Genomic DNA, 24,698 nt, shown 5'->3' on the forward strand with positions numbered 1-24,698 from the left:
TCAACAACCGCGCCGTTAGTTCTGCTTTCTCCAGATTGGATAAGGATCCAAATGTAAATACTGTATGGTAGGTATACCCTACCATATGTAGGTTTTGAGGCAACTTTAGGGTGTCAATATACAAGTATTTACAGACATATAAATGGGTATATCGAGTTCCGAGGTGAACTTACTGTAATGACTGGACTAATATCTCCTGTCACCAAAGAAACAGTCTTCGCACTTGAGACAAGGAGAAATTAGATGGAAAAGGACCTGGCTTCGCTTGCTAACTCGGCTATAACCGCCTAAGCGGTGTCTGCGCCATTAAAGAAGAAGAAGTTTATAATTAACTGTATTCGACTGTGGTTTTGAGTTAGTCTAAGAATATTTCAAATATATTTATTAATTAATTAATATAAAATATCGAGATTTGCAACCATGAGTTGTAAAAGAACAGTGAATTGACTCATTTCTACGGGAAATCCAATTTTCGCGGATGGTAGAAAAGGACGTTTGAAGCGCTGGTGAGCGTTCAGTTACATTACGCACTCAGAAGCTAGTTCATATCAGCTGATACGTTTATTCGTCGGTCCCTAATTGAACCATAAATTTACAATAGTTACCATTTGAGATAAATGTTATCGTTCAACCCTCACTGTTGTTGCTAAGTTTGTGGGTTCCATGGTTTTATAAACGATTAAGTATCCCGAACTAAAGGCCTTCTGCTGTAGAACTTAACGAGCCCAATAATTAAACTTACCTTCTGAACAACCGAAGAGTTTAACGAATCCATTGGCAGCACTGAGTACAAAAAGAAGCAGAATTAAAACACACTATTTTGATTTCCATATATTTTTTTATTTACGCGACACAATCTTTACTGGACATAAAGTACTAAAATGCATATTTATCGACTAATACAGTTACAAGTTTCATTCATTATTTAAAACTAAACTAAAAGAGACTAAACTAAACGAAACAATCGACGAAATGTACACACGCAACATTTACATATAAGCTATGTATGTATTGAGTATATATGTATGTATGTATGTATAGTATTTTGTATGCAACTTGATGCCTGCGAAATGTCTCTTGGTTTTGTTGCAATTTTATGGTAAAATTTAAAATTCTCGACATTTGCAATAATATTTTGCCTTTGCTGTCTGCTAAGCCAATGTTTTTGTAGTGAAATTATGTGTTCTTGCATTCTCTCCTTGTAGCTTTATCCTTTACTTAACTTTCTACATAACTGTATGTATGTAACTGAGTATGTGTGTGGTTGTTGTAATATTTGAGTAGAGTTAAAATTTAATTTGATTTATTTTACGATTTTTTTGCTTAAAAACGCTTGCACTTTTTGTGGCAGTAGTTGTTTTTTGCTGTTCAATCATGTTTATTTTCGTGTGTTTTTGTTATTGTAACTATTTTTTGTTTTGCCGACATTTGTAATAATTGAGTTTTGAGTTTTAGCTAGATAACTATCAGTTACTAAAGATCAGTGTTCTGACTGTTCTCATTCTACTATTTAACATGCTGAAGTTTTAACGGTATGTGTAGCGGATTCAATTGAACAGCTGAGTAAATATGTATGTATACATGTGTGTCTATCCTAAGCTCTACACATTCACAATGCAACAGTTATTTGCGGTTGAGTGTGCAACAGCCGACAGCGCCCGAGTTGAGACGAAGCTGAGTGCGCTTACTCGACGCTCAGCGGCCACTGCACACCCACACACACACTTCCCGCCCTGTGTTTTGCATAAATTCTTTATTCATTAAACTAATCACTTTTGAAAATGCTGCGGAAGGCGTACTCGAACACTCGAGTTCGCGCCTCCGTCTCCGTCTCCGCACTGTTCAAAAGCACACGTGACTGACAAAAGCATTAAACGTTTAAATATAAAATGTAAATTAACTTAGCGTACATAAAACTACTGGGACACAAATGCGACTGCAAGTATGCATGATTAATAAACAAGTAAAATGTAATAAGATGATGCCCTTAATTTATCGAATATTGAAACGTCACCGGCCGGCTGGTCGCGCGCGGATTTAAACATAACAAAATCCGCCAATGCCGACTCTGCGCACTCTCTACATACATTTTTGACATAAAATTAAAATCACAATTTTAAAGACTTGAAGTGTTGTTGTTGCATATTTTGTTTACTTTAATTCATATTCAATGCAGTTTATCTCAGACTGCTCCCACTTCCACTTTCACTTTTATTTTATCATTATTTTGTTTGTTATCTACTTATGGCGTCCCTCAGTGCCTGTGCGGGCCTCGGAAAGAATCTTCTCAAGATTCAATGCGAAGTCAGCACAGCACTGACTTATTTTGCTTCCAGTTTTCACCTCTCGGCGTTGGTTGTGCGTTTGTTGCAAACTCTTATGTTTCTGGTTTTTGTTTTGTTTTTTTGGGATCTCATTTGAATCGAAAATATTATGGGAAAAATATCAAAAATTTTATATTTTTCAAATATTTTTTCGTAGTTTTGAGATATTCAAAGACTTAATAGTTGACTTTTGTATATTAGTTTCTTTAAGAAAATGCCAAAAGAGAGCTAAACACGTAAATTAATTCTTCATACATACAAATATATGTTGGGGCCTTGCCACAATATTTCCAATAAGCCAATAAACATGATCACTTTTAACTTTATTAAAATTTGTTATTTAAAAGGATTTTAATTGCTAATAAAAGGCACAATCTAATTAATTGAGAAAAAATAGTTTTAAAGCTTTCTCTACTAATGTTATAAGATATTTGTTCTCTTCTTCCTCCGTTTCTCAATATATGTGTTTAAATATCTAATTTCTAGGTTTGTGCATTTCAAGTTTGACGTTTAAAGTTTTTAGTGGTTCTGCGTAAGATCTGCAATTGACATTAGCGCTGGTGTTCCAATCGTGGTTTCTACCTGGACGAAGATATCGGATCAGAAGCTGAAAGTATAAGTATTAAAAAAGGAAACTCAATCAAATATTAACTCTCTGAAATATTATCTCTCATATATTAAAGAAGCTTAGGTTGACTGAAAAAGTATATTCGTACTTTGTCAATAGAAGGACGGATGGATTTTGTCAGGAAGTTGAAAAAGTTACAGCTGTTCAAAAATGAGTGAATATAATGAAGAAATCGCTTATTTTTGAAATTTTGGAGACGATGCTGCATCAGTTCGTGTCTGCGATTCTTTGCTGAAACGAAATGAAATCGAACCATTCCTGAAGTGAATGGTAACAGGAGACGAAAAGTGAATCAAATACGACAGTAGTGTGCGAAAAATATCATGGTCCAAGCGTGCTGAAGCTGAATGGTCGCAAAGCCAGGATCACACACATCTTTGATGACTCGACAAAAAATTGGGAGAGCTTGGCTGGGAAGTTTTAATGCATCGACCATATAGCCTTGACCTATTCTCCATCCATCACATCGGACACCATCGGACTACTATTTGTTTTGGTCAATGCAGAACTCCCTTAATGGAGTAAATTTGGCTTCAAGAGAAGCCTGCGAAAATTACGTGTCGCAGTTTTTCGCCGAGAAACCAGAAAAGTTTTACACTGATAGAATAATGTCTCTAGCGGAAAAATGGCACAACGTGGTCGACTGCCTCCTCTATTCCACTTAGTGGACATAGCACAAGTTGGAAGGCGAAACGCATTAGCTGATAAATTACACAATTGCAATTGGTACTTGTAAGCAGAAATTACTCAGAAAGAGGAATGTTTCTTAATTTGCTTTTATAGTACGGATAGCGGAAATAACCGAACTGAAATCATTCTGAGCTCGGCGCACGAAGGTGTCCGCCTAAAAGACAAACAAACAAACGAGGTGCAATGTTGGCACAGCAGAAAAGGCCAGAACAAACTTTGGGCGCAACGGCAACTGTCATCAAAGCGAATATTGAAAGGCGCCGACTGGCGCGCCGCAAAGAAGGACGCGTTGGCGTCAGACTGTCACTGCTGCCTCCCGCTGTTGCTGCGCTGCGAAAATGGAAAATCGAGACTTGCAGACACGATTCAATTTGCAAATTCCGCGGCGTTTTCCTCTAAATGTTGCAGCAACAATATTGCCTCAATTACAGCAAATATTGCACTGATTTGTTTTCCGCTCATTTCTCTAATGCCACACTCGTTCATTTACTTTGCGTGATTGTCCCTTGTCTCGAGTGCGAAGAGGACTTGGCTGTGATTGCTTAATTTAAATAGCCTCTAATGACTTGGGTGTCTACTGGAGCAAGAGCCAATCAATAAGGTAAATGGCAGACTTAGAATTATTGGCCAATACTTGGCGACTATCTGACGCAGTAAGAGAATAAATGAAGGGGAAGGAAAGGTAATAACAGATGAAAAGTTGTTGGAAATAAAGGAAAATATTTCTGCAATACTTTTGAAAATTGACAGCAACGGTATTTGCTAAAGGTTTATCTAACTTCCAATACTATGCTCAAATTAATCGCGTGAACTCCACTCACCTTAAGATAATGCATTAAAATTCCGTTCAAATAGCTGTGTAGGTTTCTAAAGTGATGGCAACATCATTCATCTTTCATTGGTACTGTCTTCATTCCACCGCAAACTTAAAGTATTCAAAATAGCTATGCCCCATATTTCTACGTAAGATCTTATTTAAAGTCTATATATGGCATTTTCTTCGACCACTTGTCCCGCCATTTTCCAGTAGCGTGCAACCCTCCTGCCACCTGACTACAAATACAGTGTCGCTTGTTGGCGGTGATCGAAGTGATGTATATATAATTTCTTTTTTGATTTCTCTTTGGATGGCCGCAGATCCCAGACTAAATTCGATAGACTACGAGGACGCGACAGGCGACGCGTCTTCTTTTCGGGCAACTTGTTGGAATCGCCAGAGGTACGTCCGCCGCTGCGCGACGAGTCGAGTGTACCTTCGCGTGGATTATGGTGTATGACGCCCACACCCATGCCCATGCCGAGACCGGCTACAGCTGCTAAGCCGCCAGCAGTGCTGGCGCTCTTGCTGAGTGGTGGCGGCGGCGGTGGTGGTAGGTGCGGCGCGTGATGCGACTGGTGGTTGAGGATGCTGTTGCATTTGAGTACCACATCCGGTGGTATTGCGGTTGACTGATTACCTTTGGGGTTACTTGAGATCGGTGTGGCGGTAATGGAGGTATTTTCGGGCGTCAACTGCAAGCTGCTGAGGCTCTTGTACCTGTGGGATATAGAATAAACGTTTTTTGAGTTTGGATTAAGGCGCCGAAGGAGCCTTAATGAATATTTATGAAAAAGCTTGGAGCAAACAAAATTTTGTTCCCTATAAAAATTAATTAATTTAATGTACGTTCGGTTCCGCCTTTTTACCTGATATGAAAGAGTGGTGACTGTGGCTCCAGAATGCATTCCTTACTGGCCCCCATAATACCGGCACTAAGTGGTCCATTTGCGGCATGGGAACCACTGTTGTTATTGCTATTGCTAGGTGTTAGCACTTTGCTGTGGTAGTGATGGACATGATGCGCTGCCACCGCTGCCGCTGTGGCATTCACCACTGCTGCTGTCGAGTTGCCAGTGTGAGCGTGTTGCGTCTGCGCCGAGTGATGATGTTGATTATGATGACTGGCCGCCGCGGCCGCAGTTACTGTGGTGCCTGCACTGTTCGTGTTCTTCAGATAAAGCTTTGGTAATGTGGGACGTTGCCGCTTTTCAGGCAACTTCTTGCCCGGTATAGTCTCAATGGGCGGTGGCACTGGCTTGATGTCCTCTTGAACATGGTTATGGTGGTAGTGGTTAACCATGGCTCCACTTCCTGACTGATGGGCATGTGGGTGCGCGTGCGGGTGTGCGTGTGGGTGGTTGTGATGATGATTGTGGCTGTGACTCTGATGATGGTGGTGATGGTGATGGTTACCACCAACACTGCCGCCACTGCCGCCAGTGTTGTTGTGGTTGTTATTGTGGCTGTGATTGCTGCTATTGTGACTGCTATTCGTGTTGGTATTCGTCGTCTGCTTGACTGACTCTAAACTACTGTAGTTGTTGTTATTGTTGTTAACATTATTGCCGCTACCGGCACCGCCACCGCTGTGATGTGTGTTGCTGCCGCTGCTGGCATTTAAACTGTTGCTATTGTTATTGTTGTTATTGTTGCTGCTCGCCTGCGCGCCCACACGTATGAGGCTGCAATAATTGCCGCTACTGTCGGTGTGATGCGACTTGATAGTCGGCGTTTCGCAGATGGGTTCAAAACGCGACAAGCCTTTGGAGAGTGGCGTCAGGCCCCGGACATAATCGTAAATGTGATCGATTTCGTTGTACTCCTCGGCGATTTCGGCGCTTGTGAGTACGCCCGCTGCCCCACCGATACCCTTGCCATATGCATCACAGCTGGCGCTCTTGCGCAGCACGTAGCCGTTCTCCATAAGGCCGCCGGCGACTGCTGCCGATGGCAACATAACCACGGGTAATTTGTTGCGACTACTGAACTTGGAGTCTTTCTTCTCCTTCTCCGACAACTTAAGATCAACTATTTGCAGGCGATCTCGTGCATCTGACAGCAGACGCTGCGCCTTCTCGAGGAATCTGGTATACTCTATGAAGTGCTCCAACTGCTCCATGTTGCGTGCGCGCTGCAACTTAATCTTTACATTCAGCGGTACTGGCACCAAATCGTGATCCTTTTGCATGGGCAGCGCAAATATACGATCGATTTCGACACAGCCGAGTAGACGCAACTCTGGTACGAAGGGTTGCTTCAGACCTTTGGGAGCACTACCATGGACAAGTCTAAAAATAAATTAATATTACATAAACAGGTCATTTGGGTTACACCTCTGGTTGCAGTTTACGGTTTGTGTTTATGACAAACTCTCAAGTTTCGTCGGGGTGTTCATAACAGAGTCTAAAATAACTTGTTTTGAAAAAAAAGGAACACCCTCAGATATTTAAAGAGTGGTAAAGAGAAGTAACCAAAGTTTAGGAACTCTATTCAACGAACACCAAGTCTCAATTAACTAGAGTTTGCAGTGGAATGCAAGCGGAATATATGATATAAGATCTACAATAGTAAGTTCCTCGATTTCTCAGAAAGCTTTCGACTAAAACTCTTAGACGACTTACCTCACAATGACTGGCATCCGTTTGAGTAGTAGATTCTTCACCGTATGCACCCCGCTAATGCTATCTTCCTTGGCGATCGGTGAGAATTTCGCTTTGGTATCGAGTGGCAAATTGATGATCTCGTCTTTGATATTTTTGCATTGCAAGTACTTGCCATTGTCGTTCATCGTCGTCAGCAGTTCGCCCGCGTGAATCGTGCGATTCATCTGCGTGCAACGGAACGTCTCACGCACGAGGACGCGTAAATTGCGTCGCTTCGAAAGCTCGAGCACCGAATCGATGCAACGCGTTGAACGGCCATCTTCGCTGAGTAGCTCAAAGTAACCGGGATAGGTCTCCGGTATGAGCACCTTTGCACCGACATTTGTTGTCTTGCGTCCCTCTTTGATTTTAATCGGTTGTGCCAGTATCTGATACCGTTTGCCGGCGCTCAGGAAAAGTGCCGTGCTCTGAAGCGAGGGCGCCGACAATGTGGGCACACCAAGGTTCTGATGTTGGCCCTTGACGATTTTTGCGACCGCAGGCAATCGCTGTTTGGAGAACTCGCGCAGGTACACCGGCGGTTCGGTGTCACCGAAGCGGGAGGCGGCCAGTATTATTTGGCCATCCGTTGCGGCCATGTCGCGATTGAAGAATGAAAGCAGTTTGTTGCGCGCAATGCTAACATTAATCGTGAGTAAATTTCATTCGCGCTGCGGCACCGTTGTCGCTGATGGCGCTACTGTTGCGGCTGTCGGCGCGGCTGCAGCTGCTGCTTCTGCTGCGCTGGTTGTTTCGAATGTTGTTGCGTCGCTGCAGCTGCACTCGTGGCAAGTGCTGTGAATTGGTGGTAGTGTTGTTGTAGTGGATGTGGTTTGGTAGTTGTGGATTACTTCGCTCTGCGCAAATGATACTTTTGTTGTTGCGGCTGCTATCGCTGCTGAATTACTGCTGCTGCGACGCGAGGTGCCTAATATGTTGTTCGTCGTGGTGATTCTCGGCTGTTGGCGATTGTTGCTGTTGTTGTTGGGATTTTGATTGGGAAAATGTAAGTCTATGTTGTTGTTGGATTGTGCCCTGATCGCGCTGTTTGTGGGCGGGTTAGTGTAGTTGTTGTTATTGTTGTTGAAGGCGGTGTGTGTGTTGGTTATGGGTGCGGACGTTGTGAGGAAACGTGAGGATGTTTGCAGTGCGTAAGTGAGATACTGCATTCGGCTTCGTCGCGATACACTCTGCCGCTGAATTCTAGGTATAGTGGTGCGTAAGTAATCGGTTCAACGAACACGTTATATACCACACGCCAGGTTAAGTTAAGGCAGATATCTGTAAAAAAAATGGGAATCATTAGTTCAAATGCCGAATAATCGAAAAGAAGAAAACTTGTGGTTTATGTACTTTGAAAGGGGGTTTGTTCATTTACAGGGTTTGTCCGGCAAGTAATAGGACTGAGTCGATTTAAAAAAATTTATTGAATAGTTACAATTCTTTAAAAACTTTCAAAATAGGCTCCTTCTGCATTAAAGGCGTCACGGAAGGCTTTCTCCGGAATAGCCTTGAGAGCTGAGGTGCATACTGCTTGGATTCCCTTCCATCGGCCTTTTCAGGCAAGGAAATAAAAAAAGTTCGGGGGGCTACATCTGGGCTGCAGGGCGGCTGCGAAAGGGATGGGATGCCGGCCTTGGTTAGGTAGCTGTTCACAAGAAAGGCGGTGTGAGCCGGGGCGTTGTCGTGGTGCAACTTCCAACCGGCTGCGATGTCTTGTCGCACCCGATTGACCCTTCGTTTGAGTCTCTTGAGGACTTCCACGTAAAACTTTGTCGTTGACGGTTTGTCCAGGAGGACCAAGTTCATAGTGGAATGTATTTGATGTCAAAAAAGACAATGAACATCGCTTTCACTTTGGATTTGCCCATTCATCAGCGACCTCTTTCCGGACCTTCAAAAAGGCTTGGTGCCACCGAACCACAGCACTTTTTGTTAAAGCAACATCTATAGCAATTCCTTCGTTTAAAAAAAAAAATCACGGTGGAACCCAACCACACTTACTCATATGTAACCTCTGATAGAGGAAATTTTGAGAGTGAGTGGGGGAGCAATCCCTTCGGGTTCGTTTGAATACATACGGTAGAAGAAGTTATTTTGACTCTATCCATTCATACATCTATTATTTTGTGAGTGCGTATTACCGAAGAATCGAAGGGAGGAAGGCCATTTTTTATGTATGGAAATCCTTTACAGTTTAAATTTATGCTTTTCCAAGCAATTAGTAATTCTTCAATGATGGCTGGTCTGCTGTTGAGCAAAGTACAACAATCGAATGAAAATTATGCTGCAACTACTCAGGCGGAGAACAAGGCTTACATCAGAGCAGCCCGTGGGCAACAGACGTATTTTATGGGTCTCCTTGTTATGCGCTCATAAAAATGTAGAAAATTATGCAATAAAATGCAGCTACGAGCACAAACAGATGAACAACAACGCATCTGGTGTAACAATATACTACATATATAAAAAATATAAACATATGTACATATATATGTTTGACTGCGTTCATAAATATCATCCCAAACATACCAAGCGTCGATGTGTGAATGTTGCAAGCAACTAAAAAGTAAATTGAAATCAATTGAGAATATTCAACAGGCAAGACATTTGCATATTAGTGGCGGAAATACTCGCTTCGCGTTCGCACACACATGTATACATATTAATCTCCACGCTTTCAGCTGCAATTACAAATACTCTTTGTATGATTGCTTACGTGCTGGAGCGGCTGACAGCGCTTTGCTGCCATTTACAGCTCATGCATTTACGTATTTTTAATTTGTCGCAACATAAAAACGCTTGCCAGTGGCAAGAAGAGACGAGCGAGGAGCGTCAGCAGTGTTGAGGTACGAAGCCTGCAACAAGACGCTGCAACACAAAACACAATATCAAGACACAGGCAGGGCGTGTCCGATATATTTGTTATTCATTGCCACCGCAATAAAAACGCAACATGACGACACATGTGCTGGTGCAACACACCGCTTTCGTGCAACACTTAAAGCTCGCAAGAACAGAGCTCTGAAGCCGTGCCAAGTGCGTAAAGCGTAAAATAAACGAACTCACATGAACACACACACACATGAAGAGGTGCATAGACTGTGGTTGCGTGTGCCTGCAGCGGCAGCTGGCAGAGCATCCCAGCCAGGAAGTCGTGTAGCCGGCAGAGGTGGCATCCTTTGAAATGTGGTGGATTGCTGACCGCAGCTTCGGGCGTACCTGTATCGATGGCATTCGCTCGGCCGAGCTGCGGCTTTTAATTCTTCATCTTATTCAATAGTTTTTATGTCTGCTCATAAATATGCAAATAATCTTATGTCTCTTCCAACTCATTTCCATTTCGATTTCTTCTCAATTTCGCTTTTGTTCTGCGATGCTGAAGGTTAGGCCTGGTTTCAGGCCCCCAGCACCGTGCAGCCTTGCGTAGAACAGACAGTAAGTAAAAATTGGAAGATTTAGATACGAGAGTGTAGAGATTTTTTCAATTAAATAAATTAAGTCAAAGTTTGTTAAATCTGGTTGGAAAGTGTATGAGCTGATGGCTCCATCATGGATGTATTGTCTGGATTTTAGGGTCTTTGTTAGAAAACTTACGATAAAGAAATTGAAGAATAGACCCATCATTTTCTCTGCATTTGTAGGGAGACTCCTTGGCTTTATTCGACAATGCGAAGCAAAAACAAATGTTGAATCGAATTCGACCGACAAAAGAATTTTAGCAGAAACAGTCACACCTTTCAGCTGAATATACAGAATTCACAATAAAATCAGGACTTCTAGCTTGTATGTATGCAACCTAACTTCAGACTAGATATTGTCTCCACTTCGCGTCCATCAGTGACCACTGCTCCCTTGCGTATTTGTCGTTGTCCATGTCTTTGACAAACAATGTTGTTCTTCTTCTGCTATGGCGTTGGTAAATATTTCCTTTTCACATGCCTGTGCTTTATTAGGCCATAAATAACACCTTGTACGTCATTACAGGTATTCAGAATTAGCAACTAGCTGTCGTGTCGCAATTCTTGGTGGGTCCCTGCTGTAGTGGCTAGATATGGGGTCGCAGAAGACGCAGATCTTTTCATGCCTACAAACTACCATTACTGTTGTGGATGTTCTACACAACACAAATTAAATACATGTGTAGCAAGATAGAGTTGCATGTTGCATCTGTGCAACTTTGGTACTATATTGCATCACTTTAATGGAACCACATAAATTATTTGTGAGAAGAGGAGAGTGTGTATGAGGAATTTCCTCTCGTGACTATGAAAGCGCCATTAGCCTTAAGGCAATGCGGCAGCAGACGAGCATGATGGAGTTCTTATAGTTTTGAAAATGTTGTCATTAAAATTTGAATAAATACGGCAATACTTGCTTCTTTATTGTATTTTACGCTTTCGTACGAACTAAATCTGAATCATAGGCGGTGTGTTGTCATATTGGACGGTATGGACGGTTGGACCATGAATTTGTTCCTCCTGGACAAACCGTCAATGCCAAGGTTTACGTGGCTCAAGGCTATGCCGGAGAATGCCTTCCGTGACGCCTTCAATGCTAGGTTCGAGGACCTAGGAAATGCAGAATGTATATGTTAAATGACACATCTTTGCTCACATGGCTAAAATACTAGTTATGGTCCAAGAAACTATAGCGAAAGGAAGCTTCAGAATTAATCTGAGCAAAACCAAGGAAATGCGTACCAACACCATCTATAATCAGAATTCCAAGTCGATGCTATTGAGCAGCATATAATATCTGCATACGGAGGATCAAAGGAAGGCATCACCAAGCAATCTTTCGGCGCCCTCAATGCGATCTGGATCTGCTCGATAATTACCCGGTGGACCAAAATAAAGACATTCAACTCCAATGTTAAGTCTATACTTTCATACGACATCAAAATATGGAACCTCGTTGCCTCGAAGCTACAAACATTCTCAAACCGATTCTTTCGCAACATTTGCATCTGGCACACTAATGTTTATTTCAAAGATTTTGAATTGTATTCTTAGGAGCATTAGTTTCATCGTTTAACTCCAACTCTCCTGTCGCTAAATTCGTGTAAAATTTTCCTGAGTTTATGTTGTTGGTTTTGTTTTCCAAATTGTACGAGTATTATATGCTTGATTCGGGACGGCACAATGATCACGGTATTACTAGGGTTCAAAATTAATTTCAATATTCGTCCATCTATGCTTTTGATGCCCACAATGCCTCAGTAAATGTAACTCAGTGCGCCAATAAAAGCGCTATTTACGTTTCGATCAGCACTTTTTAAATTTGCAAGTAAGTCAAAGGCTAAAGCTCAATTTCGAACAACTTTATTCACATGTGTCCGTATATAAGCAGCGCACATGCAAAATATATATGCTATATACATATGTATATATGAGTGTATATGTGTAAAAGTGGCTGTGTGTATCGAGCAGCAAAAGCCACGGAACGATTGAACTCGGTCGAATGAAAAGCGAGTTGCTCGAAATTCAGTGGGAATTCGGTCTCTGCCACATGGAACTTTCTTTCGCGTCACCGGGCAAAACGACCATGAGAACTGGCAGCCATTACATGCCCAGAGAAATATGTAAACTGCACAAATATAGAAGGTGTATGTTGTTTTTTCCTTCTGCGACGAGAGAGACTAACGTCTGCATTGGCAGAAATTAATTAAGTCATTTTGATTTAATCGAAATGAGCCGGCGAATGAGGTGAACCGATATGTAACTAGTAACTCGCAGCGACACCAACACCAACACCAACAACGTCGCGCTCAAGTGATTTAATTTACTTGAGTGCTGTGGCAGGAAGAAAATTGTGCCACACGATGACAATAATGTACAAACAACAAAACCGGAGCAACAACAAAATCGCACAATCGCCAAACAAGCACGAAGTAAGTACTACAATAGCAATAACAATAATAACATTGAAAACAGCGAAATAGAACGCGATTGCCAATGGTAAGCGAGTGTAAGTAGACAAGAGCAGCAGACAACAGCAATCGTTGCGCCTGCCTGCAGCCCACAGCCGGGCAATATTGTAAGTATTGTAAGTTAGTGACGACAGCAGAGGCTGCGCTGCGGCATCAATTTTGTCCAGTAGCAAGGAAAATGTCACGTTTTCACATAACTCAAGAGGAGCCCGTGACTACGCGCCTTGGCTGGCTGGCGAAAAAAGGTGGTCGAAGAGAGTGGTGCAACGGCAACGTGCTGCCGAGGAAATTCAAGTAGCCTGCGGCAATCGAGCGTGAGAAATGTTTGCGAGTTTTTCTGTTCTAATTTTTCACGTTTTCTTCGACAAGCGAACAAATCATCAGCAGTGCAGCGCCGCAAAGTGGCAGCAACCTTTTTACCATAAGGCAAGTAGTTGCCGTCCGTTTTTCTTTGTTGCCTGCTGGGCCTACAGTGCTGTGCGCCACATTCGCTTCCAATTTCAATTTAATTTAAATGCGCTTTTTAAGTTTTTTTCTTATTTTATTCACTCACTTCGATGTGAGACTGTTGGTGTGGGCAGTTTTAATTGGTGAAATTTTCACAAACATACATACATATATATGTGTGTGTATTTCTCTGCAATTGGTATAAATTCAAAATTTACAAGAAATACGTGAAATACGTGCATCTTTTTGGCAAATCCGATTGGCAACATTTTTCACTCAACGCGTCTCACTTGAGATCACGTCACTTGCTACACTGGTTACAGTGTGTGCTGAAAGTTTATTGACAATCATTCCCTTGCTTTCATTGAGAAAATCAAACATTCAAACACACAAATGTAAGGTCATGAATTGGCTGAAAATGTGTGTACGTATATGTGCGTTGCAGTTGGAAAGAAAAATTGTGTTGCTGGCCGCAATAAGTTGTCTCCGTTGATGAGAGGTGCATACATTTTCACTTAGGAAAATGCGAGTGTGCAAATTGATTGGCTGATTGGCAACAAATGTTGTATGATAAATATGGGGATGTGAGCCAAATAAATTACTATGTTCTTTACGAGTATAGGAGCAACTAGGCGGAAAGTACAGTTAAGGGCAGATTAGGTTCCTTTCTTTACTGATACGAGTTTGATATTTACTCAACATCATTCATATTCACTTTATCTTTATCTTTATCTATATCTATATCTATATCTATATCTATATCTATATCTATATCTATATCTATATCTATATCTATATCTATATCTATATCTATATCTATATCTATATCTATATCTATATCTATATCTATATCTATATCTATATCTATATCTATATCTATATCTATATCTATATCTATATCTATATCTATATCTATATCTATATCTATATCTATATCTATATCTATATCTATATCTATATCTATATCTATATCTATATCTATATCTATATCTATATCTATATCTATATCTATATCTATATCTATATCTATATCTATATCTATATCTATATCTATATCTATATCTATATCTATATCCACCATATATCCACATCCTGCTGGCCTATCTCGGTGTTCATTCGACGCTGCGCTTGTCGTTTGTGTGTTGTTGTTTTTTTTTGTTGTGCTTCCGTCGCTTGCCACGACTAGCTTGTTGTGATTAATGATGAAAAATATGCGACCTCAATGATCCTTTTCAACCAACGCCACGCACACATACACACACATGCTGCATCCGAGGCGCACACGCTCACACGCCTCTTGCAAAAGAAGCGGTGGATTGTTGCTGTTGGTGTAGCGCTTTTATTATGCTTCTTTCACTGTTCTTAAGCTTTGAGCTTTTGCAACACCTAGCCGCGGTGGAGTGATGTGGGTGAGTGCCACGAACTAAGTAAGTGCAAACAAAGCCCTTTGGAAAGCCCTCAAAATGCGCGTGTTTTTCAATGTGGCAACGAAATTGCACTCTGCAGCTTCAGCAGAACGAAATGAAATGTGTCAGTGAACACACACACTCACACTCGCATGCATGCCTACACACATTTGTAGCTGCAACTCACGCCTGGTTTCTTATTAACACAAAGGCTTCGCTTACACACTCAGGTCGCCGTTTTGTGTTCTCCTTGGCGGAGTTGCAACGCGTGCTGTTGCAGGGGAAGCTTGGTGAAATCTATGGCAAAAGTATACAAGCTGCGTGACAAATAAAATAGCGTGTAACAAATAAGAAATAAAAAACAAAAACAAGGGCATCGCAAGTAAAATGTAAGCAAAGGTTGCTGCAGTTGTGTCGAGTTTCGTGCAAGAAGACCTCGTAGGAAAGAAGTAGGTCTACTGGGCGATGTTCAATACGATCTTCCCTTATATGACAGAGGCGGGTATGATGCAGGCCTTCAAGGCTGGCGGGAAGCTGTTGCGCATTTAAGTGGAGACCGATATTCAGGAAGCAGCAGACCTTACTTTAACCGTCTGGGAAAGTGAGAATATTGCTAATGACTATATAAGCTTCAGATTTTTGAGGAAAAAGTTTAAATATCGCAAATGTTTAGGAGAATTAGAAGTTTTAGGGATAGATAGCATGATTACATGAGAAACCGATTGGAGGAAAAAGAGGATGCAGAAAACGATATGATATACATTATTTCCAATATATCACGATGTTGTGATGCGGTGGATTTCCTGCAGGACACATACGCATGTAACACTTTCGCGTTCTGTTTTGTTCTACGTGTTGCATGCTCTACAATGGGGCACTTATGCCGATACTTGCGAAAATAAACATAATGTGCGAGGCAATGTAAGCACTCAAGGCAAGTAACCTCCAACGACACAACAAAGCGTCGCAAACACACTAACTTACGCACATCCAACCAAATTCAATTTAAAACATATATTAAACCCTAAAATTAATTCGTGCAGTTCCTGTCGTTTGCGGGTCTTCGCGCAATCTGCTCACTTCATGCTCGCGCTCCCCACACACACACTTACACTTCGTCTCTGCGTTCTAGACGATTGTGTACTTTAAGCCACTTGTTGTTGTTACTTGAGCACAAGAAGGGCTTTTGTGTTGTTGCTGTCCATTTATGTAGGTTTAATTTTTCATAAACGGAACTTGTTGAGCTGTCGCGCGAGCCTTCTATTTGATTTTTTTGTCTTCGTTCACAATCTCCGCTTTTCGCTGCACGGCTTATGGTCGTGCGAAATGCGTGCGAAATGGATTTTCTTCGCAATTCTGCACGTTCCTCACTTCGTCCCACTTCTGTTGGTTTGGTTTGCTTTACCAGCGGCGCCCCTAGGATATGGAAGTTTTCTTTAACCCTTTTCTTGCAGTTCTGAGCCTTCGCTCGGCAACTTTATGAGCCTTTCTTTTGCGCTTTTCCCTCTTCGACATGCTTAACCTTTGTGTGTTATTGATATATTCATACGCACCGAGTAACACATGCCTCGTGAGAGCTTAACGACATTCTGGTTCAGTTTTAGGTATTGGTTGCGATTTTAAATTTTTAAATGGCAACTAACCGTGTGTGTTATAATTATTGTTGTTGTTATTAATGACTTTTTTCTTAGTGGAAGCGCAGTGAGGCTGAAAGTGATATTTGGTAGTCGAAAAAGTCGTGTGAAAAATTTAATGGATCAAATTAACATCTGCGATTCTTTTCTGAAATCGAACCATTTCTGAGGCGAATTGTAACAGGAGATGAAAAGTGGATTAAATACGACAATAATGTGCGAAAAAGATCATAATTCAATAGTGGTGAAGCTCAACAAATGGTCGCAAAGCCAGGATTGACGCCTCGAAAAGTTATGCTGAGTGTTTGGTGGGATTGGAAAGGAGCCACCACATTTTACTGTCAACAAATAATGAGATCGAAGCATGCAATCGAAAAAAACGGCCAAACTGATCAACACAAAGCGCTTCATCTTTCATCAGGACAACGCTAGACCACACACATCTTTGATGACTCAACAAAAATTGGGAGTGCTTGGCTGGGAAGTTTTGATGCATCCACCACATAGCCCTGAACTTGCACCATCGGAATAATGTTTGCTTCGGTTAATGCAGAACTCCTTAATGGAGTAAAGTTGGCTTCAAGAGAAGCCTGTGAAAATTACTTATCGCAGTTTTTCGCCGAGAAACCAGAAAAGATTTACACTGATGGAATAATGTCTCTAGTGGAAAAATTGCAAAAAGTAGTCTACCAAAATTGTACATACTTGGTTCATAAATTAAAAAAAAAAATAGTTGAAGTTTGAAAATATGAAATAACTTTTTCGACTACCCAATATTAAGTAAGATAACACGATCCACAAATTCACTCTGTGCCGAAGAATAATGGCGATGTGAAAAATATAAAAAAAAAGGATAATCGATTGTACTGTACGAAGCGACTTTACGAAGCAAATGACAAAGATCTCGGCCGAAAATGTATGCAGAATTTAATTGTCATGTAATGTTGCAAAACGAATGAAGTGCTGCTGATAATTGCTGCGCAACAATGAGTTTCATAGACTGCAATACAAAATTAATATGCAAACCAGCACTGACAATAACAACAATAACATTCCACACCAAAAGCAATGACACATGAAATTGTGTTGCGACGAGTGAATAAGCTTAGGGTATGTACATATGTGTAACGAGGTCTCCGAAAGCACTTGGGAGCGACCTTATAAAGCAGGGAACAATCAATTCAACAAAAAGGTGGAGTCGATCGGAAGAATGCACAAAAAATAGTTTTGATTTTTGTTATAAATAAAAGTAACGTGTTTTTCACGAACACACACACACAAACACGAACACCTAAGCTACAACAAAAAGGAAGGCACAATTGGCCAGTATACTACCTAAATGGAATTGGTTTCTTTGCGAGTGGGTTGGGTGTAACCGATCGGAAAATACCACATGAGAAAAGTAGTAAATTGCTCGGAAACCGCAACGACAAATTTAAATTCAATAATTTCATTAACATATAGATAACTAAATGGATGAAAACGCACGAAAACAAAGCAGCTTTGACGCTATACGTCAAACTCGCAGCGCGCCACGAACAGCTGTGACGAGCGTGTGTGAGCGGCGCAGCGCGCTTCGTCAGCTTTCGACAAACCGGTGTTTATGATTTGATTGCTAATCGCGTTGAAGAAACTATTGCCATTGCCAAAGTCGACAGCCAACGCTCTGCTACAACAACACCAAGCAGAAACATATCTACGTATTAGTCAGTTAAACAGAAACGAGGCTCCAAAACTGATGAGCTATACCTACATGTGTCTGAAATCATATAAACGAGTATGAGCGTGTGCGTGTGAGTGTTTCAGAAATATGATTTTCAATAGAACTTCAACGAAAAGTACGAAACCGTCAAAAATCCTAACGACATTCACACTGGATACTTATTGCCAGAATATACATACAGACGCATATTTGTCCGGTGGCTTGTACTCAACTGCCTCTTCGCTATCTAATTACATATGCAGTACGGCGCTCTGCGTCGCCAAAAAGCCATAAACATTTAATATTAAATGCTGAAAAAGGAAAACCAAAACATTACTTGTGCCCCGGGTTGGGCCCCGGGGAAATCAATACACAAATCTCGGTACATAGACAGGAAATGAAAGCAAACAAATGGCCGCAATGCAACGTTACATTTGAATCGGGGTTAAATGCGCTGCCATCGCTGTTGAACTGTGTGTTAATTTGTTGTTGCTGTTGTTGCCTCGGACAATGTGCCTCCGTAATTTATGCTTTATTTGTTCTAACAAATTTGTGAACAACACCTTAAGTTCTTATTGTTGTTGCCATTGGTCGCTACTGTGCACAGGGGCGTTTCGGTTTGATTTCTATTGCCGCCGCGGCCGCCTCTTGGTGTCAAAGCGCACATATTTGGACTGCACTTTGGCGTGACCAGCGAGGGTAGTAGTGAATGCTAAGCGAAAATAAACAATATATTAGAAGAGCGCTTTAAATACGTGCTCATGTGTCTTCAACTATTGTGGCAAGCCAGCTAGGAAAGTCCCCATTTTCAGGTGAGTCGTTGAGCTTTGCTGGCAGCATAAATGGTGGCACATTCTACCTTGTAAGTTTCTTTCGGTATTTGTGCCACTTTTGCAGAAAAAGGGAATCGCATGTGTGAACACTTATATATTGGAAATAGAAAGGGCAACTAATAGCCTTTTAAAGAAATGTCCATTGAAACCCGCAAAGAATGTGCGGCCGTGTAAGTGAGCTTGTGGTTATTACATTTCCACTTTAAATAAGCATTAGACATAAACATGATAAAATATAGCTCTAGCTTGAGACCTGGAAAGTGGTGCTGTGTTGAAATGAAGGCAAATGTTGAGTTGCTGCGGACTAAGGTCTAATTCGAATATCTTCAGCGAAGGTTATATGTTTCTGTAAATAATTCAGCAAGGTTCTAAATTAACAGTATCCTCTTATGCACAGAATTGTCACAAGAGCCTAGTCCATTTTTTCTTTTCAAGGACTACCTCGATAGTTTATTTCTCAAAACGATTCCTCGCAAATAATTTTGATTAAACTCATTATAGGGCGAGTATCTTTTACAATAATGTCCATCTTATTATAGGCAGAAGTAATAGGTCCCTTTTTTATACGGGCTTTTCAAAGAAATAATAATATCGGTTAGTCGAAAATACTTTTCGTATTTCTAATTAAACTTCAACTTATTTTTTTTTATATTTATAATGAACTTTAATAAATGGTCGACGATTTGTTGCTATTTTTCCGCTAGAGCCATTATTGCATCAGTGTAAAACTTTTCTGGTTTCTCTGCGAAAAACTGCGACAAATAATTTTCACAGGCTTCTCTTGAAGCCAAATTTACTCTATTAAGGGAGTTCTGCATTGACCGAAACAAATGGTAGTCCGATGGTGCAAGTTCAGGTCAGGTGGTGGATGCATCAAAACTTCCCAGCCAAGCACTCCCAATTTTTGTCGAGTCATCAAAGATGTGTGTGGTCTAGCGTTGTTCTGATGGAAGATGAAGCGCTTTCTGTTGATCAGTTCTGGCCGTTTTTTTCGATTGCATGCTTCAATCTCATCAATCATTGACAGTAAATTATAGAATCAATGGTTCGACCAGGCTGGACCAGCTTATAGTGTATGATTCCTTTCCAATCCCACCATACACTCAGCATAACCTTTCGAGGCGTCAAGCCTGGCTTTGCGACCATTTTTTGAGCTTCACCACGCTATCTTTTTCGCACATTATTGTCGCATTTGATCCACTTCCGTCTCCTGTTACCATTCGATTCAGAAATGGTTCGATTTCATTTCGTTTCAGCAAAGAATCGCAGATGTTAATTCGGTCCATTAAATTTTTTCACAGACAATACATGTGGTACTCAAACATCGAGCTTATTTTTGTAGCCAGCCTTTTTTAAATGGTTCAAAACCTCGCTACACGAAGTGATAGACCATCGTATCCGTAAACTTCACAAATTTCATTGGTGGCTTGTGTGGTATTCTTCCCTTTTTTATACAAATATTTCAAAATATAGCGAATTTCTTAATTTTTTTCTTACTTTTGTAACTTTTTTTCAACTTCTCCGAATTTAATTTTTTTTAGTTAAATGAATCTTAAAATCTCTTCTTTGTAACACTATATGATATGACACAATGTGATTGGTAGCTCTGGAGATATACGACTGCAACGACACCTATTGACAAAATACGAAAACACTTTTTCGACACACCAATGTTATTATGAAAATTCGGAAATCTTTTTTTTTTTTGGAAAAAATTCGTTTCTAAACTTTTCTCTGCTCTTATTGCTGTATGCTCATAAACTCCAGTGTTTTATTATTATGTTGCGTACCACATGCTCTAATTTAAGAGGGTTAGTAAGCGTTCAAAAAGTTTTGAAAATATTTTAGTTTTATAATATACTAATGCAGCATTGTTTTACTGTTTTTTCTGCTATTATATGACGTATGTATGTGTGTTCGATTGGGTACAATGAAGTACTGAACTTACGTCGATTGCATAAATGCGTTGCGTTTCTTCACTTCGATTCGATTTACTTTTTCAAAAATATTCACAATTTGCTTTCGCACAGCCAATTAGGCGACACTTTGTATTCTCAGCAGATTTTGCGCTTTCAAGGCGAATTTCATAATATTTTGGGTGAATAATAAAATTCCACTTTCTTTTGTTTACAAAACAGTTGCGCTCGCTGCGGAGGTGTAAAGCACAGTATCCACAGAGCTAATATGTGACGAACCGCCCGTGCGACAGCGACCGTTGGCGGCAGCAAATGGCCTACAAGCGTTACTGGGCGAGCTGGCAGCTGGCAGTGGTCGCTGCCAATTGTCATGCGACACAAAACACTTTCACAAAATTACGAAATTTTATGAGCGCAATTTCACTGCGGTTTCTCGTAACTCTTTTTTTTTTCACTTATTTACATTAATTTTCTCGCCAAATTGCAATAATAAAAGTGTAAATAACGGCGAACAAATTTCTTTGCTGAGACAATTTCGATCACTTTTCTTCTTGTAAAATAATCACTTTCTGGTGCTTCACATGCTACAACACCGCATAGATGGTGAATTTCTTTGTGAATTGGTTTGTGTGTGTGTTCACTTGAGGTAATTGAAAGCGTTAAGTGCTGCGTTGATTTCTTCCTCAGTCAAACAGACAATGTGGATACGATCATCAACACACTCACACAACGCTGACGGTTGGTGATTTGGAAATTCACGCTAACTAAATGCGGTAAAGCGATAAGTTCCGTTTGTAGAAGACGCGCACACGCGATGCCTCGAACGCAACGAACCTTACATTAATGAGACGAATTCTTGACTGAAAGTGCCGTAGAACTGTCCTCCACAACGACGTCGTAGTCGATGCTCGAGCTGGCGATGAAGCTTCGTCGTTGTTGTCGTCGTCGGCGGCGTCGTCGTCGTTGCCATTGTCATAGCTTTCGAGGCTTGCGATGCGTCGTCACGTTTCGCGCCGCAAAAGTCTCACTTATTGTTGTGCGCTCGTGTGTTTATGGTTGTTGTTGTTGTTGTCGCTTGTGTGAAGAATTAAAAGCTACTAAGTAAATGCAGTGAAGAACGCAAATGGCTAAAGCCTTCTCGGCTAGAAGCCAAGATTACTGGTTAAATGACAGCGAAAACGGCGATGATGATGTTGATGTTGGCGACGGCGACGACGGCAACGATGGATATGCCGGCAGCAATAACGAGACATTGGGAATGAGCATATGTGAATTGGTTTAATGTGTGAGAGAAACGAGGCAAACGAAAGTCATTTAAACGTTTGTTGGCGGAGTGTAAAGTAAAATGTTGACTAAATGCTGTTAAATAGCGCTACTTTGCACGAAAGTGTTCTGTGAAACGAAGGGTACGCATGCAAAAAAAGAGAGAGAGAGATAAGGCTATCAGCCGAAGGTCTGTGTTAATAACAGCTTCTATTAGAAACATCTTCTGGGCTCTATTGTTATATAGAAGCCAGTTTGTTTATTACTCTTTAAAGATTTACAGTTATGCCAAAAAAGGTCAGTTTTTACCTAAAGGTGAGCGATGCCATGCCGATTGTTCAATTCTGGGACCGGCCATAAATATCTTACTTTTATTAGTTTTCAAAATAATCATTATAAGGCGGGTGTGTTCTAGAAGAACTTTTTTCCAACAAGTTTGATTTATTTAGCTTTGGTGGCAATACAGGTTATTATATAAACACAGTCCACGTATGTCCCTCACTAATGCGATTTCGATCCTAATTTTAAGATCGGTTATAACACTTTATACGTTTGCCATTTGTTTCCATGATTTTTTTTAATAAGGTACTCAAAACAGGGTGAAGCTTAATTCGAAGTATTTTTTAGTTCCTTAGTCCCTATAAATCTAATTGAAAACTTATGATAGAAGATTCGGCAACATTTATGCATTCATGCATATATATGTATGTACATATATACTGTTATGAAATAACATGAGCGATTCTAATCCAATCAAAAACAGTACATGACTCTGTTAACTACAGACTTTCTGTTACTGTTCTCTCGCTCTGTTACTTTAAACAATCCGATGCGATGTTCCTAACAGTTGTTATGTTGATTTACAGACAGCTGTTATGTTAATTTGCAGACACTGTTTACAGCGCTGATTTGTCTCTCTGCATTAACTCGTTTCGCTTTATTGATTCTGCCGTTGCTTTGCTTCGATCGTTTGCCTGTTTATTCGACATTTCTTGCCCGCTGGCTTACATTACATCCACACATACACACACATTTGCTCATTTTCTCCACAATACTATTTGATCTGACTCGTATTTTCACAGCCGTGTTACGCTATGGGTTTCATCTCGTTTGTTTTGGCTCTAATTTCTAAGCAAACACACACACAAACATGCAAGCACCTTTTGTTGGGCAGATGCTTTGGTGACTCCACTGAAGCCAGGGGTAAGTTGGTGGATCGCTGGCCAGTGTATGTTGGACGCACTGTACGTTTCTAAAGCGAGCGTGTTTGTTGGGGTTTCTAACATATGTTTGCGGTATTTATGTGTGTTTGTGTTTGTCTGCGTGCTTTTCTAGCGTTCTTTTTATTTACATTTTATTTCAAAGCGATCGCTGATAAAACTGATTTAATGACTTTTCTTTGGAAGTGAATTTTATGGTCTCCGCTTTGCTTTGCTTTATTTCAATAAACTTTTCGTCGCTTCTTGCATCGACAATGAGCCCTGCTGCTCTTCGCTAGCCGCTAGTATGACAAGAATGATGATGTTGACGGTAATGATGACGCAGGCATTCTGTTCTTTTTTGTGTGTTTCGAATAGTTGTAGGTTTCTGAATTCAGCACTGCTATCACGCGTCAACTAAAGAGTTGGAAATTTTATTAAGATTTATTCAAAGCAGCGAAATGTTTATGCTAGAAGTGCGTAATTTAGCTTGGTGTTTAGTTTTCCTCAATTAAGCTTCTCTTTATTGGAAGACAGTGTCTTTTGTGTTTTTTCTGCCTTCATTTTCATGACTTTATGGATCATTATAAGCAAGCGCGTTGAAGCCCACGAATTAAATCAGCCGCGCTTGGCAGGAAAAATTGTCTTAATTGTGTGCGTGTGAGCGTCTCTTTTGTTGCCCTTTTTTAGTGTTTGAATCACACGATTCTCTGAACTTGTAGCAGGGTGATAATCATTGGCTTGTATCTGGCGTTGTGTTCTTGTTCGCCCGATTGTAAAGCGTTTAGTAGATGTTTATGTGGTTTGGCAGATCGAAATTTATAAAGTATGATATGTAAACTTACGACTTTTTTATAACTGAAACAGTTAGGCGGTTGATGATGGCGACTGATGAATAAAAAAGACTTAAGCAACGAACTTCATGGTAAACACTTATGGCTCATAGAACGAACGCTGACGGTAAACAATATTAACACAATATAAATTAGGCAACCATAAAAACTAGCGGTTAATTGAGGCTATCAACTTTGAAGTATCGCATGGACATGTTTATTTTCCCAGAGCAAGGCTATGAGTGTGTGACCACTTTGTGTACTCGCATTAAACGATTAGGCGGCAGTAGAACCAAAAGCATTTCGTCATGCCTAAAATACGAAATTTTGCGATGTTTTTTTTTTAATGAGTAGCTTAAGCAATATTAAAAAATGAAAAATTGGGTCGCTATAGGCGTGTCGAACTCGATTTTCCATGCTACTAAAGAA

General features: G+C 40.6%; 1 protein-coding gene across 3 annotated transcripts in view; it reads right to left on the bottom strand.

Moving 5' to 3' along the window:
- Nucleotides 1–1,495: 1,495 nt before the first annotated feature.
- LOC120771068 overlaps nucleotides 1,496–24,698 on the bottom strand; it is a 177,385-nt gene continuing 154,182 nt past the window's right edge. For 2 of the 3 annotated variants that reach the window (XM_040098877.1, XM_040098876.1), the window contains 4 exons: nucleotides 7,084–8,385; nucleotides 5,329–6,750; nucleotides 4,464–5,179; nucleotides 1,496–2,931 (listed from right to left, as the gene is read on the bottom strand). In XM_040098877.1, the coding sequence (XP_039954811.1) occupies nucleotides 4,696–5,179; nucleotides 5,329–6,750; nucleotides 7,084–7,703 (2,526 nt within the window). In that variant the 5' untranslated portion in view covers nucleotides 7,704–8,385 and the 3' untranslated portion in view covers nucleotides 1,496–2,931; nucleotides 4,464–4,695. Of the gene's footprint in view, nucleotides 2,932–4,463; nucleotides 5,180–5,328; nucleotides 6,751–7,083; nucleotides 8,386–21,006; nucleotides 21,801–24,698 lie in introns of those variants that run through there. The other variant, XM_040098875.1, reaches the window with a different exon arrangement.

The sequence above is a fragment of the Bactrocera tryoni genome, chromosome 3, assembly GCF_016617805.1.
Source record: "Bactrocera tryoni isolate S06 chromosome 3, CSIRO_BtryS06_freeze2, whole genome shotgun sequence".
NCBI classification, from domain to species: domain Eukaryota; kingdom Metazoa; phylum Arthropoda; class Insecta; order Diptera; family Tephritidae; genus Bactrocera; species Bactrocera tryoni.